The sequence below is a fragment of the Aotus nancymaae genome, unplaced genomic scaffold (genome assembly GCF_030222135.1).
Source record: "Aotus nancymaae isolate 86718 unplaced genomic scaffold, 86718_ANA_hifiasm-v0.15.2.pri h1tg000021l, whole genome shotgun sequence".
Classification (NCBI taxonomy): Eukaryota; Metazoa; Chordata; class Mammalia; order Primates; family Aotidae; genus Aotus; species Aotus nancymaae.
In genome coordinates, this window is record NW_026988433.1 from 21,295,963 (window position 1) to 21,313,062 (window position 17,100).

General features: G+C 45.6%; 1 protein-coding gene across 1 annotated transcript; it reads right to left on the minus strand.

Moving 5' to 3' along the window:
- Window positions 1-13,458: 13,458 nt before the first annotated feature.
- On the minus strand, window positions 13,459-16,289 carry LOC105728839 (disintegrin and metalloproteinase domain-containing protein 1a-like). Its single transcript, XM_012469405.3, is given in 1 exon segment — window positions 13,459-16,289. A coding segment is annotated over 1 exon segment (2,238 nt). The 5' UTR covers window positions 15,945-16,289; the 3' UTR covers window positions 13,459-13,706.
- Between the last annotated feature and the right edge of the window lie 811 nt (window positions 16,290-17,100).

The following is a 17,100-nucleotide window of genomic DNA, read 5'->3' on the forward strand; positions in this document are numbered from 1 at the left end:
CTACCAGGCCAGGCACGGTGGCTCATGCCTGTAATCCCAGCACTTTGGGAGGCTAAGGTGGGCAGATCATGAGATCAGGAGATCGAGACCATCCTGGGCCAACATGGTGAAACCCCATCTCTACTAAAAAATCAAAAAAATTAGCTGGGCATGGTGGTGCACACCTGTAGTCCCAGCTACTTAGGAGGCTGAGGCTGGCAGATGCTTGAGCGAGGCTGCAGTGAGCCAAGATTGCACCACTGCACTCCAGCCTAGGTGACAGAGCAAGACACTGCCTCAAAAATAAAAGGCAGAAACAAGAATTAGGAAGATGATTAAGGGTTAATATTGAAAACAAAAACATTTATTTTCAGCTCCAGGCAATCGATGCTTCATTGATCTAGAATTGATGAACACTCGATTTCAACAATGCAGTATCTGTTTTTCTTTTTTTACATTTTTTGCAATTTTAGAAAATGAGATAAAATTCAATAATATAAAATTCTCTATTTTAAAGTGTACAGTTCATTGGCTAGTAGTATATTCATAAGGTTGTGCAACTCTCACCACAATCTAATTCTGGACCACTTCCATCATGTCCAAAAGAAAGCTGTGCTGTTAGCAGGCACCCCCGATTTGTCCCTTCCTGCAGCTCTGACAACCACTAATCTACTTTCTGTGTCTATGGACTGGCCTATTCTGGGTATTTCACAGCTACCTTTTCATTCAATTTTATAATAATCTGATATATTTTAATCTAATATAAGAACAATTCACACATCGTCAGATTTCAGCACTTCAGCTCTTTCCACATACAGTAGCTGGCAAACATCATCTTCTATTGAGTTGAACTGGCGGCCTTTGCATGCCGTATAAAAACTATCCGCATCAGCCTATGATGTACACCAGTGGGAAAAAGGAAAAAATTAAGACAGATACCCTGAAAATCTGCTTTATATTCAATATGCATGACTTTATTCATTCTCATCAGCTTTTAAAATTTATACTTAGTAGACAAAGCAACCACCAAAAGTCACATCTACTGAAGCTGATTGCTAGGGTAATCACACTCTGTAGGTCAATATCCTATGTTTACAGTGTTTCCTGGGCTACAACGGAGTTTTTTCTTGAACTGGCAGAAAGTACTGAAGTTCAATAAGCTGAAAGCTGGTACAATTATAATATTCAACCAGCAACAGTCAACATTTCCCTTAATAGCAGTTTTTTTTCCCTCTAGTCATCACTTGTGCAGCTGAAAATAAACACTCATTTCTGCAAAACCTGGAGCTAAATCATAACTATTGCTTGTTATGAAAGAAATCTTTAAGAAAATATTAGGCCAGGCGCGGTGGCTCACGCCTGTAATCCCAGCACTTTGGGAGGCCAAGGCGGGTGGAGCACAAGGTCAAGAGATCGAGACCATCCTGGTCAACAGGGTGAAACCCCGTCTCTACTAAAAATACAAAAAATTAGCTGGGCATGGTGGCGCGTGCCTGTAATCCCAGCTACTCAGGAGGCTGAGGCAGGAGAATTGCCTGAACCCAGGAGGCAGAGGTTGCGGTGAGCCGAGATCGCGCCATTGCACTCCAGCCTGGGTAACAAGAGCGAAACTCCATCTCAAAAAAAAAAAAAAATCAGTATTTATGTTAGAAAAAAATAAAAGATCAGGGAACTGGTATGAGATTAAAAACCAGCTCCTCTTCAATAAACCAAATAATACATGATAGTTAGATCCCATCTAATGAATCCCATCAGGAGATCTTAAACCACCACCTAGTGTCCAATACCAAAAGCAAAGCTCTTGGTCAAGGTCAAGAGGCCCAAGATGAACCAGCCTTTAAAATACTAACAGTCTCATTCCCTTGCAGTAAAAAATGAGTGAAATACTGAGAAACAGCCCTCTTGAGGCAAAGCTGCAAAGGCATATGTGCATCTGTGAAATGGACGCAGGTAAATGGAACCTTCTAGTCTAGCCTTAGTAGAAAGCAACAGAGATGATTCCAGTTTTTAAACTCAGCCAAGTTTTTGAGGCAAGCAGGGAGGCCAAGGCTTGTCTGGATTTAATTCCCACATGGGCATTAGCCCAAACAGACCAAGTTGTGTGCTTTAGCCCTACCAACATTGACAGGCTGCTTCTGGGAATTCTGCAAAAGGAAATGCTGCATTGTTAACTTTAAGGAAAAGATTCAAGGCTGCACCAGGCAAATATAGTCCTGCCTGTCCACCCTCACAGGGTTCTGAATCTCACAGACACCGTAAGCTTCTTGACAGCTTTTAGTTACTCTCCAATGAGATAATTGTGGATTCTTGATTACTTCTGCCTTTTTTTTTTGAGACAGGGTCTCACTCTGTTGCCCAGGCTGGAGTGCAGTGGCACAATCTTAGCTCACTGAAACCTCTGCCTCCCGGGTTCAAGCGATTCTCTTGCCTCAGTCTCCCAAGTAGCTGGGATTACAGGCACCCACCATGACACCCAACTAATTTTTGTATTTTTACTAGAGACGGGGTTTCACTATGTTGGCCAGGCTGGTCTTGAACTCCTGACCTCAGGTGATCCACCTACCTCAGCCTCCCAAAGTGCTGGCATTACAGGTATGAACCACCATGCCCAGCCTTACACTTTCTTGATATGACCAAGTGAACTAAGCAGCTGAGAAAGGATGATCAATGCTAAATGTACTTTTATTTTGGAGGGGCAAACTGGCAGGAAGTTGGGTGGGGAGGCTTTACTTAAGGAAATAATCCGTATTGAGCATAGGGCATTTTAATTTCAAAATGCTTAAAGTCAGCTGTTGAACAAGAAGCCTCTTGAATACTAAGAGGTTACAACCTAAGATGGCTTCCCCCATTCTTCAAGAGCAACGGCTTCTTTTTGAAATGCTTTTGGCTGAGTAAGCAGCAAAGTCAGCACATGGATTCACCAGGAGAAAACCCACTGCCTGAAAGTCAACGCCTCCACTCATCTCCTCAGAGCCTCAGGCACCACCGGGGCTGGCAGAGCCCTCCTGGGGTCTAGAGCTCTACAAATGCTCACAAAGTGACCAGGTCCCTCAGAGGAAAGGACAAGGCATGCGACCAAATCCATTCAATGAATTATTCCTTTCTGCTACCTGAGGCCAGGAGTTTGAGACCAGCCTGGGCAACGTGTCAAAACCCCGTCTCTACAAAACATACAAAAATTAGCTGGGCATGAGGGTGGAAGCCTATAGTCCCAACTATTAAGGAGGCTAAGGTGGGAGGTTCGCTTGAGCCTGGGAGGTGAAGGTTGCAGTGAGCCGAGATCATGCCACTACACTCCAACCTGTGCAGCAGAGCGAGACCTTGTCTCTAAAAATGCAAAATAAAGAAGAGGCATGCAGGTGAGATGTCATGGTGGCCTAAACTAGTATGATTGCGGCAGAAATTTTTAAAAATGTACTTTTTTGAAATGACAACATCACTGAACAGTTGACATTTTCCAGTTATATTGGTCTTTTCTTTAAAATCTTGGTATTAAAAATGCACCTTTACCAGTTCACATATTTTATGAGCATCTAGTATGTGCCAGGCACTGTGCTATGTACAAGAGTAGGCAACAAAATTCACATGGTTCCTACTTCAACTCACCATCTAATGCACTAAACAACAGCCTGAAGCTAACCACAAAGAATATAAAAGAAACAAGTTTTATTGAAAATGTTTGCATTGCAAGGAGCCAAAACTTTAAAGAAACCTGGCCTTTGTTTCCTTCTAGTCCTTTGTTTTTATTGTTCTCTTCTGAGGACGAACTTAGAAAAAGATAATTCGTTATGATCAAGGTCCTTCAGTGTCACAGGGATCAACTACAGTGTTGAGAACATACCTCTACTTCTCCAATGAGGCTTCTGCTAAGGCTGTGGTAACTAAGCATGCAAGTGATAAGGAGCCAACATACTCTATTAAGTGGTCATCTGTCCTTTCCTGCCCCCAAGAGCAACAAAATTGAACCTCCTTCTGCTTTTCATATGTCCTGGAGAATTGTAAATTTTCTACCCAGAGACCAAGTTTCCTGAGTGTGACACTACAAGTTTGTAAGCATGACCCTTTTTATCTTGCATCTTTAAAAAAACAATTTTTGTTTTTTTTTTGAAACTGAGTTTTGCTTTTGTCATCCAGGCTGGAGTGCAATGGCATGATCTCAGCTCACTGCAACCTCCGCCTCCCGGGTTCAAGTGATTCTCCCATCTCAGCCTCCCAAGGAGCTGGGATTACAGACGCCCACCACCATGCCTGGCTAATTTTTTTGTATTTTTAGTAGAGATGGAGTTCTATCATGTTGGCCAGGCTGGTCTTGAACTCTTGACCTCAGGTGATCTGCTCTCCTCGGCCTCCCAAGATGCTGGGATTACAGGCCTGAGCCACCGCACCTGGCCTAAAAATAATTTTTAAGAGACAGGGTCTTGCCTTGTTGCCCAGGCTGGTCTTGAACCTCTGGCCTTAAGCCATTCTCCTGCCTTGGCCTCCCAAAGAGCTGGGATTTCAGGCAGCAGCCACCACGCCTGGCCTCACAACTCTTTTTTAAGACCTCCAGTGTAAAGCTAAGGCCAACAGAAATTCAAAAAATTATCAAAGATGAAGAGAAGGCTGCCAGGGGCAGTGGCTCACACCTGTAATCCCAGCACTTTAAAGGCTGAGGTGGGTGGATCACCTGAGGTCAGGAGTTCGAGACCAGCCTGGCCAACATGGTAAAACTCCCATCTCTACTAAAAATACAAAAATTAGCTGGGCATACCGGCATGCGCCTGTAATGGCAGGAGAATCACTTGAACCTGGGAGGCAGAGGTTGCAGTGAGCCGAATTCGTGCCAAGGCACTCCAGCCTGGGTGACAAAGCAAGACTCTGGCCTAAAAAAAAAAAAAATTCTGATTTTGGAGCATTTCAGATTTGGGATATTTGGATTGGGGATGCTGAACTTGTATAATTTTTGGAGTCCTTTTGGTCCCACTGAAGTGACTCCCATAAACTCAGAGGCTGTTTACCAAACTGTTTTGCTGTCTCCTGATTTTTAGTAAGCTTTTAAACTGTAGAAATCACATAAAAAGCTTGAAGATTCTCGTGAAGAAAATAAAATTTACCTTCATTATTTTGTTTTTTTCCCTATCTTTTTATTTCAAGTCTAGACAAAAGTTGAGGCCAGACGCAGTGCCTCATGCCTGGAATCCCAGCACTTCGGGAGGCCAAGGCAGTTACTTGAGGCCAGGAGTTCAAGACCAACCTGGCCAACATGGTGTAACCCTGTCTCTACTAAAAATACAAAAAAATTAGCCAGCCGTGGTGGTACACTCCTGCAATCCCAGCTACTCAGGAGCCTGAGGCAGGAGAATCACTTGAACCCAGGAGGCAGAGGTTGTAGGGAGCCGAGATCATGCAACTGCACCCCAGCCTGGGCGACAGAGCAAGACTCCATCTCAAAAAAAAAGAGACGAGGCCAGGCACAGTGGCTCACGCCTGTAATCCCAGCACTTTGGGAGGCTGAGGTGGGCAGATGACAAGGTCAGGAGTTCAAGACCAGCCTGACCAACATGGTGAAACACCATCTCTACTAAAAATATAAAAATTAGCTGGGCGTGGTGGCGCGCACCTGTAATCCCAGCTACTCAGGAGGCTGAGGCAGGAGAATTGCTTGAACCTGGGAGGTGGAGGTTGCAGTGAACTGAGTACCAACTCAGCTGAGCGAGACTCCGTCTCAAACTCATGTCTTTTCTGGTAGCCAGAAGGGGTTTCACGAAGACAGTAACTGGTAAACTGCAACCCAAAGGACTGTTTGGAATTAGCCAGGCAACAGATGAAACAGGGCATTCCAGAGGAGAACATGTGTTTGAGGAAACTGCATGTAGATGTGCATGTCCAGATCATCCCAGGCTGAGGTGAAAAAATGGGGAGTTGCTGCAGAAAGGAAGGAGTAGACCTTTTTTTCTTTATTTTTTATTATTATTATTTTTGAGACAGAGTCTTGCTCTGTCACTCAGGTTGGAGTGCAGTAGTGCAATCTTGGCTCACTGCGACCTCCACCTCCCAGGTTCAAATGAGTCTCCTGCCTCAGCCTCCCGAGTAGCTGGGATTATCGGTGCCTACCACCATACCTGGCTAATTTTTGTATGTTTAATAGAGATGAACTTTTGCCATGTTGTCCAGCCTGGTCTCAAACTCCTGACCTCAAGTGATCCGCCTGTCTCAGCCTCCCAAAGTGCTGGGATTACAGGCATGAGCCACTGCACCTGGCAGGAGTAGATCTTAGAGGGCCTTTTAAGCCAGGCTTAGGAACTGAGAGTTTATTGTGAGGGCAATGGGGAGCAACTGAAGGTTTTAAATGGAGTTAGGATGTGATCAGATTTGCAATTGTGAAAGAATATTCTGACCGAAGGGTGAAGAAAGAGTTGGAGAGAGGTCTGAGAAGAGGCAAGGGGGTCAGTTAGGATCCATGGGCAAGATGGTGGCAGTGAGAGTGCAAAGAGGGAGATGAGATTTTCAGGAGGAAGAATCGACAGCACAGAACTAGATGGGGCGTGGTGAGGTTGAGATTGCAGAAAGTCAGGGGCGAGTCCCAGTTTTCTAGCTTGGGCAGCCGAGTGGGCGACGGAGCCCTTGACTGAGTAGCCAGGAGGGAGGAGACACTGAGGTCAGTTGTGGATGTGGTTTGAAGTGCCTGTTGGAGATGGGTTAGAGATGTTTGGCTGGTCCCTCTGAGCTCCAGGATGGAGGCCTGGGTGGGAGGCAGTGCAGGCAAGTCACGCCCTGTGCCTTCTTCCCACGCAGCCTCAGCCTCACCATGTGCATAAGGAGCTGTTTCCAGTCCTCCTGTCTCCAGTGGGTGTGGAGGACAGCCTTCCTGAAACACACCCAGCGCAGGCACCAGGTGGCCCACCGATGGACGCACCTTGGAGGCAGCACCTACAGAGCGGTGATTTTCGACATGGGCGGAGTTCTCATTCCTTCTCCGGGGAGAGTCGCTGCAGGTGAGCTATTCATTCTGTTTCACTTTGGGGGCCTAGGGTGATGGTGGGAGAATGGAGGGTGATCGGGGAGGCAGAGGGGAACACTCGGGCAGCAGTGTGTCCCAGCCGGCCGTGCTCTGGCTCTTGAGTCAAATTTTAAGCACCACTAGGTGGCTGAGTGTGTTGGGTGCATAGTTCAGCTTCTCCAAATCTTACTTTCCTCATCATTAAATGAGAGCTACTGGTAGTGCCTTCCTCCTTGGGATTTGGCGGAGAGTTATCCATGAGAAGCACTTGCTTAGCACAATGATTGCTCAGTGCATCCTAAATTCTCAATCAATGATGAACTGCTATGAGTACTGTGATTAGAATTTAACCACCGAGACAGGGCACAGTGGCTGAGGCCTGTAATCCCAAAACTTTGGGAGGCCGAGGTGGAAGGGTCATTTGAGCCCAAGAGTTCAAGAGCAGCCTCAGCAACATAATGAGACCCCATATCTACAGAAATTTAAAAATTATCCAGGCACAATGACACACACCTGTAGTTCTAGCTACTCAGGAGGCTGAGGTGGGAGGATCACGAGTGCAGGTGGTTGAGATAAAAAAAAAAAAGAAAACAGCTGGGCTAGGTGACTCACGCCTATAATCCCAGCACTTTGGGAGGCCAAGGTGGGTAGATCATGAGGTCAGGAGTTCGAGACCAGCCTGACCAACATGGTGAAACTCTGTCTCTACTAAAAATACAAAAAAAAAAAAAATAGCTGGGCATGGTGGCGTGCACCTGTAATCCCAGCTACCCAGGAGGCTGAGGCAGGAGAATTGCTTGATCCTGGGAGGCAAAGGTTGCAGTGAACTGAGATCGCACCACTGCACTCCAGCCTGAGCGACACAGCAAGACCCTGACTCAAAAAACAAAACAAAACAAAGAATTTAATCACTTTTCCTTGGGAACTGTGCTACTTCTGAAATCTAGAATGCTGAAATTCCCCCTTTGATCAGTCTTCCTCTCTTCTACCCCACTCCCTCTAAACCTAATTCTGGACCGACAGGGTCAGGATCAGCTCTCTGGTCTCTGGTCTTCTCTTTACCAGCCCCTCCCTGGTTTAACTTCTTTTCTACTCAGTTCAGCTTGTATTAGTTAGAGTTGTTTTGGCTTCAAGCAGTACAAAACCTAACAAAACAGTGACTGAAACAAGCTAGAAGTTTCTTTCTTTTGCACACAAAAGCCCAGGTATGTGGTCTGGGGCACTGTGTGATGCGCTCTGTGGTATCAGGGACTCTGGCTCTTTCTATCATGTTACTCTGCTGTGACTTCTTTTCATTTCCACTCTCACCTCATGGTCTGTCTTGGCTGCCTCACCTCCTGCTATCACATTCTCATGCCAGCCAGCAGGAAGTGCAAAGGGCCAGACAACTACCCCTCTCCTTTTGACCTTCCGTGGTGGCTGGTTGGCTAGTTCTCCATCCTAAATCAACCCAGGCACAGGTTTTCTATGCCTGCGTGTCTAGGCTTTCCAGCATTGCTGACGAAGTTCTCAGCCATGCAAACTGGCTGCACAAGCTAGTTTCTGAGCTCCAGCCTCAGCTGGGCCCTTGGTGCTGCGCCTCAGCTTCTCTTTTCCTTCACTCGCATCTCTCTCATGTTAACCTCAGGGCTGCTTCAGACTGTCTGCTCCCCCGACTCCTTACTGCCCCCAAATATTCCCACTCTGCAGACAGCTGAATCTATTCTTTTACAGAGAACATACAGACTAAGTCTTAACAACACAGTGAGACCCCATCTCTACCAAAAAAAAAAATTTTTTTTTTTATATCAGTATTGGTGCAAGCTGTAGTCCCAGCTACTCAGGAGGCTGAGGTGGGGAGATCCCATGAGCCCAGGAGTTCGAGGCTGCAGTGAGCTAGGATTGTACCACTGCACCCCAGACTGGCAACAGGCTTTTTTTTTTTTTTTTTTTTTTGAGACAGAGTCTCACTCTGTCACCAGGCTGGAATGCGGTGACGCGATCTCAGCTCACTGCAGCCTCCACCTCCCAGGTTCAAGCGATTCTCCTGCCTCAGCCTCCTGAGTAACTGGAACTACAGGCACACGCCACCATGCCCAGCTAATTTTTGTATTTTTAGTAAAGATGGGGTTTCGCCATATTGGTCAGGATGGTCTGGATCTCTTGACCTTGTGATCTGCCCTCCTCGGCCTCTCAAAGTGCTGGGATTACAGGCATGAGCCATCGCATCCAGCCGACAACAGGCTTTTTAAGAGAACCTGCTCTAAGAAAAAAGGCAGTGGGGAAGAACATAAAGATCACTGGACAGAAAGCTTTTTTACTTTCTCCAGAATATCTTAAGAACCAATTCATACTGGGCACAGTGGTTCATGCCTGTAATCCCAGCACTTTGGGAGGCCGAGGCAGGCAGATCACCGGAGGTCAGGAGTTTGTGACCAACCTGGACAACATGGCAAAACCTCATCTCTACTAAAAATACAAAAATATGCCAGATGTGGAGGTGCACACCTGTAATCCCAGCTACTCAGGAGGCTGAGGTAGGAGAATTGCTTGAACCCAGGAGGCGGAGGTTACAGTGAACCGTGATCATGCCATTGCACTCCAGCCTAAGCAACAGAACAAGATTTCATCCAAAAAAAAAGAACCGAAAAGAACCAATTCACTTATCTTCATTCCCACTGCCTTCTCTCACTCAAATGATGTCATCAGCCTCCTAACTCCTCTCCTGCCTCTGGCTTTCTGGATTTTACAAAATCCTCTCCAAGCTCCAAATTTCCTTTCTAAAACACAGATGTTGTGGCTGGGTGTGGTGGCTCACACCTATAATCCCAGCACTTTGAGAGGCCAAGGCAGGCAGATCAGTTGAGCACAGGAGTTCAAGACCAGTCTGGCCAACATAGTGAAACCTCACCTCTACGAAAAATACAAAAAACTTACAATTCATGTGAGAGTTTGTAAATATGTCCAATTTCCAAACATCGTTTCTGAGAACATCTACTCAAATATCTGTTCTAGGCAAGGCATGGTGCCTTACACCTGTAATTCCAGCACTTTGGGAGGCCAGAGCAGGAGGATCACTTGAGACAGGGACTTTGAGACCAGCCTGTGAAACATAGTGATACCCTCATGTCTAAAAAAAAGAAAAATTTAATTAGCCAGGCATGGTCGCATGTGCCTGTAGTCCTAGCTGCTTGAAAAGAAACTGAAGCAGGAGGATTAATTGAACCCAGGAGTTCAAGGCTGCAGTGAGCCATGATCGTGCCACAGCACTCCAACCTGGGCAACAGAACTAGACCCTGTCTCAAAAACAAAAGAACAAAAACCAAACACTTGTTCTAATCTTGGTTTCCCATCTTCAACATGGTCTTGTAATCCTGAAGCTCAAATCAGTCATAAGAATAAGCCAATAAAATCTTAAAAGTCTATTACAAAAAAACTCCTCATTTGCTAAATTTTGTGACGTCTTTGTCCAAAGCTATAAAATCCTCTGTTGGCTTCATTTCTTCATTCCCAATTATCTACTTGCCTTCTGGTCCTTAAAGAGCTCTATTAAATCAGCCAAGAATAATCATTCCACATATAAATCATTATTTATATTGTGATTCCCTTATCCTTGATGTTTTAAATATGTGATGCTCATTCTCTTTCATTACAGTCACCATCAGCATGCCCACTGTGAGGGTTACCCCTTCTGCAACTCCCCAGTTCTCTGTACAAGTGCTTTTCTCAGACATTTTCACATCTTTTTCAAAAGTCTCTAATACAAGTTTATATTTGGAGACCTTTTGTTTTGTTTTTTTTTTTGAGACAGATTCCCACTCTGTCGCCAGGCACCAGGCTGGAGTGCAGTGGTGCGATCTCGGCTCACTGCAACCTCCATCTTCTGGGTTCAAGCAATTCTCCTGTCTCAGTCTCCCAAGTAGCTGGGACTACAGGTGCGTGCCACCACGCCCAGCTAATTTTTGGTGGTTTTTTTTTTTTTTTAAAGATGGGGTTTCTCCATGATGGCCAGGCTGGTCTTGAACTCCTGATGTCAGGTGATCCACCCACCTCGGCCTCCCAAAGTGCTAGGATTACAGGCGTGACCCACCGCGCCCGGCAATTTTTGTTTTTTTTAGTAGAGACAGGGTTTCACCATGTTGGCCAGGATGGTCTTGATCTCTTGACCTCGTGATCCGCCCACCTCGGCCTCCCAAAGTGCTGGGATTACAGGCGTGAGCCACTGGAGACCTTTAATTATACAGTTCTACTTTTGTTCTCAAAACTCTCAAGTGCCTACCAACTGATAGCAGGGGTTCTTTCTTTTCTATTTTGTTTTCAACCAGAATCTCACTTTGTTGCCCAGGCCGCAGTGTGGTGGTGCGACTGTGTCTCACTGCAGCCTCTAACTCCTAGGCTCAAGGGATCTTCTCACCTCAGCCTCTGAAGTAGCTGGGACTACAGGTGCATACCACCATGCCCAGCTAATTTTGTAAAATTTTCTTGGTAAATGTTTTCATGTTGTCCAGACTGGTCTCAAAGTCCTGGATTCAAGCCATCCTCTCACCTTGGCCTCCCAAAGTGCATTATGAGTACAGGCGTGATATCACCAGGATATCATGCTCAGCCTGATATCCTGGTCTCTCACTGTGAATTTTGATCTTTTGGCATAAAACTCAACCTGGATTTGATTATCAGAATCAGTCCTGAGACCTGTGACCTGGTTTTCCTACCTGTTTTACTTGTAGTCATGTATCCACAACTGAAGACTTCATTTCAGATTTTGCTCCGAAGTTTTTATTCCACTCAGAGAAACTAACATAAGCTTCTTGAAAGCAGACAGCAGGTGTTATCCTTTTGTTTGCTCTGTTATCTTGCATAGAGTTGGCAGTTAGAAGAGGGGCTCAGCAGTATGTGCTCGGGGACTGATGCTTAGGATCTTCCCTGAGACAGAACATTTGTTCAGTCTGTAGCTCTATTGTTCCTGAGAAAGATTTTGCATGTGCCATGCCTAGAGACTAGCAATCCCCATATTTTGAGGTTGGCTCTGGTTAAGTCATTGACTTGTCTTGGCACCTACCAAAAGCTGGGCCCTCAGAGCTAAACAAGATGCCAACCTTATTGCCAGCCATGCTGTCAGGATGTAGTAGGGGAAAAGACTCTTCAATCCATAGACTACACAACACCATAGGTTCATGATAGGATCAACATTCATTTGTACAACTTTGGTTTCGTTAGAGTCACTGAGGATGAAGCCATGTTCTGGGCAGTTAAGGACATGTCTTTTCACTCACTTTTTTTTTTTTTTTAACTGAAGAAAAAGGCTCATGAGGCAAGGGATTCACTCATTCCTGGGGAGGGATGCAGGTCCTGGCTAGCTCTAGAGCAAACTTCAGTCTCTGTTTCCTCATGTACAAGATGGAGGTTTCACAGGGCAGTTGGGAGGATTAAATGAAGACTGAATATAAGGTGTTTAGCACAGGGCCTGGCACAGAATGGAGAATGTTACTGTTATATTTACTGTGTCCTTACTTCACCAAAAAATGACTACCACATTGAAAGTTCTGTTACTTGTAACTTGAGATGTTCCTATCAATTGTCAATAAACGAAAGATGAACTGCAGTAGAATCATTAATACAAAAAAAAAGAAGAAGCAATAAATACTTCAAACGTGAACTCAACACTTTGCCTGGGGCATCCTACCTAGGTTGCCTTCCTCTCTTTGATACATCCAGACCGAGTATGTGAGATGTCCCTGGATCAGGTCTAGGCCCTTCCACAGAGCCCCAAAATAAAGGATCCCAAGCACTAGGCTGCTTGGAGTCTGGATGATTCATGTAGATAAAAACATTTTATTTATTTAAAATTACCTATGTTTCTTGAATAGAAGCAGACAGGGCATATTAGTATACTCAGTCACAGTAATAACGTTCCTAAATAGTGAGCCGCTATTACTGGGATGAATAACCCAGTCACATCAATATAGGCATGGATAATCAATAATACATTATGTCAGATCATGTGAATGAAAGTTTATATGCCCTGAAAAGCAGTTTGGGTGACTCAGATATTGGCCCAACTGAAGCAAGAGATTCATACCACTGACCCATGAGAAGAGCTAAAGTTATTTCATGAAATTTGAAAAAACAGAAATATAGTATATTTTATATATGATTTCATGTATCAAAATATAACAAGTTTACTAAAATGAATATTGTAAGTGGAGAAATCCCTCTTTGTACATTAGTATGCTTCTACATAGTCCAGTCACAGCCTCTGTAGACACCAATGCTCATTCACATTTGCTTCTATAAGCTTCCTATTCCCAATCAATGCTTGACATGTTTGAGATATTTGGCTTCATCCTCACTCTTCTCCTTTAGCTTTTCCTGTCTTTCATCTGCTTCCTCTTTTGCTCCCAGCTCTTCCCGGGCATCTGGTGGAGGGGCCTACTGTGCTGGTGGCGCCTGTGGTGCGGGGGCAGCTTCTGGTGGGGGTGAGCCTCTGCTGGTGGGGCAGCCTCTGGTGGTGGGGCAGCCTCTGGTGGTGGGGCCTCTGCTGGTGGCAAGGCTTCTCCAGGTGATAGAGCCTCCTCTCCTGTTGGTGGGGCCTCCTCACCTGCTGGTAGGATTTCCTCTGCTGTTGGGACCATATCTTCTGAAGTCAGCTCTGATTCCAATGTTGTCTCCGTTGATGACTCCTCTACTTCAGCCACTGCTGTCTGCACTTCAGAGCAGAGGTAGGACATTGTAAGTAGAGTGCACAAGAAGATTAGAAGAAACAAGGAGACTAGTACCACTGCCACTTTAGGTCTTGTCCTGCATGTTGACTACGAGCATGACTTTCCTGATCACTTGTATTGTTGTCGGTAACTTGAATTTCCGGAGGACCACTGTCCACACTACCTCCATTTCCTGGATTTTTACAGTCAGGAGGAGCAAAACCAAACTCACAATGGCAGTGCCTTAAATTGCTGCAAACTCCTTTCCCATGACACGATTCCTCTGGTCTGCAGTCATACAGGAGTACGGAGTGATGAACGCAGGAGTAATCTGTGCAGACTCTGTTTGGGGCACAAGAAGTGCCGATGTGCACATCTCCATCATCAGGGATATCAGTAATGTTATGGGCATCCATGCTCCAGCACCAGTCATCGTCATGAGGGACCTGGATCATTGTATGTTGAGCTTTGAGTCGTGGTAAGGATTCAACACCTGTACATACGAGTTTCCCACAAAATACATTATCACTTGAACACGTAACATACTTTTGCTGATCCTCAGTGGGACGGCCACAGTTTCCAAACTGGTCTCCTCTGGTATTCATTGAAATGTGACAGTCTTCCGGGACAGATCTTGCAGGGTACCCATATATATTTGCGCATTGCTTATTGGGGTTCTTACACTGACCCCCAGAGCAATAGTAAATTCTATCACACAGCGTGCCATCTTGCTTATAGCTGTCTGCAGGGCATTCTGCAGAGCTACCGTCACAATATTCTGGGAGGTCACATTCATCCTGAGTAGGACGACATAAAAACCCCTTCCTTCTGAAAGTGCAGTCCAGGCAGCAGAGGTCATGGCTGCACTCAGCATTCTCCTTCAGAGTGCATGTGGGATCACAGCATGGGTCGAGGTCACAGGCAGAACCACAATCACACTGCTCCGTGTCCTCCACCACGCCATTTCCACAGGTGGAATCCCTACACTTTCAGGCCCTGGGCCATGGCTTGTTAAATAGGCAGGCCCCTTTGTGTTCTCGAAGGAACTGGTAGAAGTAGTCAGAGCTGCAGTTGCTGAAGCCACTTTCTTTTGTGATATTTTCATGCATGAGGCAAAAGTGCTTATCTTTACAAAACCAGGCCAAGTGGTCGTGCTGAATACCCAGGTTGTGCCTGAGATCATGGACCATGAGGGCTGCAAACAACAGCACATCTTCATGATGGAAGGACTCAACAGCTGCCGCAAAACCGCTTGAGCAGGCACCACTGAGAAAGGCCTGGCCCGTATTCTGTCCAGGATGATGCCCAACGATCATGTGGGCAATGTCATGCTTCGCACGATGGAAGAGCATCTCTTGTCTCCAGTGATTGAAATTCCTGAGTGTGACTTGCAAGTCCACTGCGACCTCTGTTAGTTCCCTCTCGGTCCAGATCTCCATTCCAGCCAGCACCACCTCTGTGTTTATTCCCCTGGTGAAGCTGTTGGCCAGAGCAATGACATCCACTACTCTCTGGACCGTCTCATTGACGTTACTGCCCCACATCCGGAACCGCTGGTTGTTGACCACAACAAACATTTCCACGTACTTGGGGTGTGGCCACAAGTAGGACAGCGCCTGTAGATCATGAGGCTTCTTGCTCCCTTGTTGCCAACTAGTGGACACCACATGGCTATCTGTGGGAGCGACACCGCAGGACACTCGTGCTTGATGTGCCATGGTGCATAACACATGTTCAAACCGTCTTGAAGACTCCATGGGCTCAATGCTGTAAGATTTTTCCTCCTTGATCAAGATGCCCCTGAGACCTGCACAGGTGTCGACAGAAACAAAAGAACCTGACACTCCTTCTGTGTAGCCTTCGTAGTGGCTGTCATGGGAGATGAAAGGTGATTCTTGCCCCAGGATGCCATTGTGGTAACTGTAGACTGGAAAGTTATTCACAAAATGGCTTCTCTTCACCTTCAGGTGAACCAGGTGCCTCTGGCCTTCCATAAATAACAAGACAGACAGTCCTTCTACTGGGCTGTCTCCTCCCTGGACTGTCAGCCTCTTTGGAATAATTATTTCATAGAAAGTATAATAGACTGATCCCAGGTGACAGTATATGCTTGGTACAAAAATCACCAAAAGCATCAAAATCTCTAACCTGACACATGAAGGTCCTTGTACTAGACCCAGCCTCAAGTTCCACTTCTGTGGAGCCCAAGTCTGAAACTTTATCTTAGCCTCTTCCAAGGCCACTTGGTTTTTTCATAGAGAAAGCAGGATGTTGGCAAAGTCTTTTAATACTGCCCCCAGTGACATGGCCCAAATAAATCAGTTAATGATTCTGGACCTACGTCCATCAGCGGAGCTCTCCCTCTCACAGACACTGGAAGCTCTGGTGTTAGTCTCAGATGTACACTGGCTCCCTTATTGGCAGTTCTTGCCCAAGTCTGAGTATTATAGAACTTCAACTGTGTTTCTCTTCCTGCTCTCTCCTGGCCTTCAGTAGTTTCTTTAGTATGTCTCCTTTCCAACAGCAACAACTTTAATCTTCCTTACTTATGTTCCTTTTTCCTTCATGGAGAGATATTCCAAGTAGAAGGCCTGTACTGACCCAGCCAGTACTGTAACTCAGGCAAATTATTCTTTATCCTTAGCTCAGGCCACACGACTTGATAGCCGTTAATCTGCTCATTCTTTGAAACCCAACATTCTGGCAGGGGGTTGGGGGAAGGGGACAGGGCTTCTCTGGGGATCTCTGAAAAGGACAAAGTTCTTTGTGGCCCACTGCCTCTTTCCCTCATTTCTGCAGTTTTCAGGGTACCGTTTCTCAGTTCAACTCTCCTTTGTCAGTGTCTGGCTTTTTTTCTTTAATTCAAGAAAATCTGTATGTGGACATCCAAGTTTTCCTTCATTATTGTTGGTTCATAACAAATGAGTTTAGATATTTTATATCTGCATAGAAACATAATCTTCTCTACCAAGTTTTCCTAATGCACAAATACCACAGGAGTACATAAAGGATCAGGATCAAAGTTCAGTTCCTCCAACTGCCCCAACATAAAAACAAACTGTGGGGTCAAAATAAACTGACTAACCAGGTGTCTAGTTAACATTTCAAGAAAATAAAACTGGTCGGGTGCGGCGGCTCATGCCTGTAATCCAGCACTTTAGGAGGCCGAGGCAGACATATCACCTGAGTTTGGGAGTTTGACACCAGCCTAACCAACATGAAAAAACCCTGTCTCTGCTAAAAATACAAAATTAGCTGAGTGTGGTGATACATGCCTGAATTCCAGCTACTCAGGAGGCTGAGGCAGGAGAATTGCTTGAACCCGGGAGGTGGAGGTTGCAGTGAGCCAAGATTGTGCCATTGTACTCCAGCCTGGGCAACAAGAGTGAAACTCCATCTCTAATTTAGGGAAAAAAAAAAAAAAGGAAAGAAGAGAAAACTGGGCTATATAAGAACTTTTAA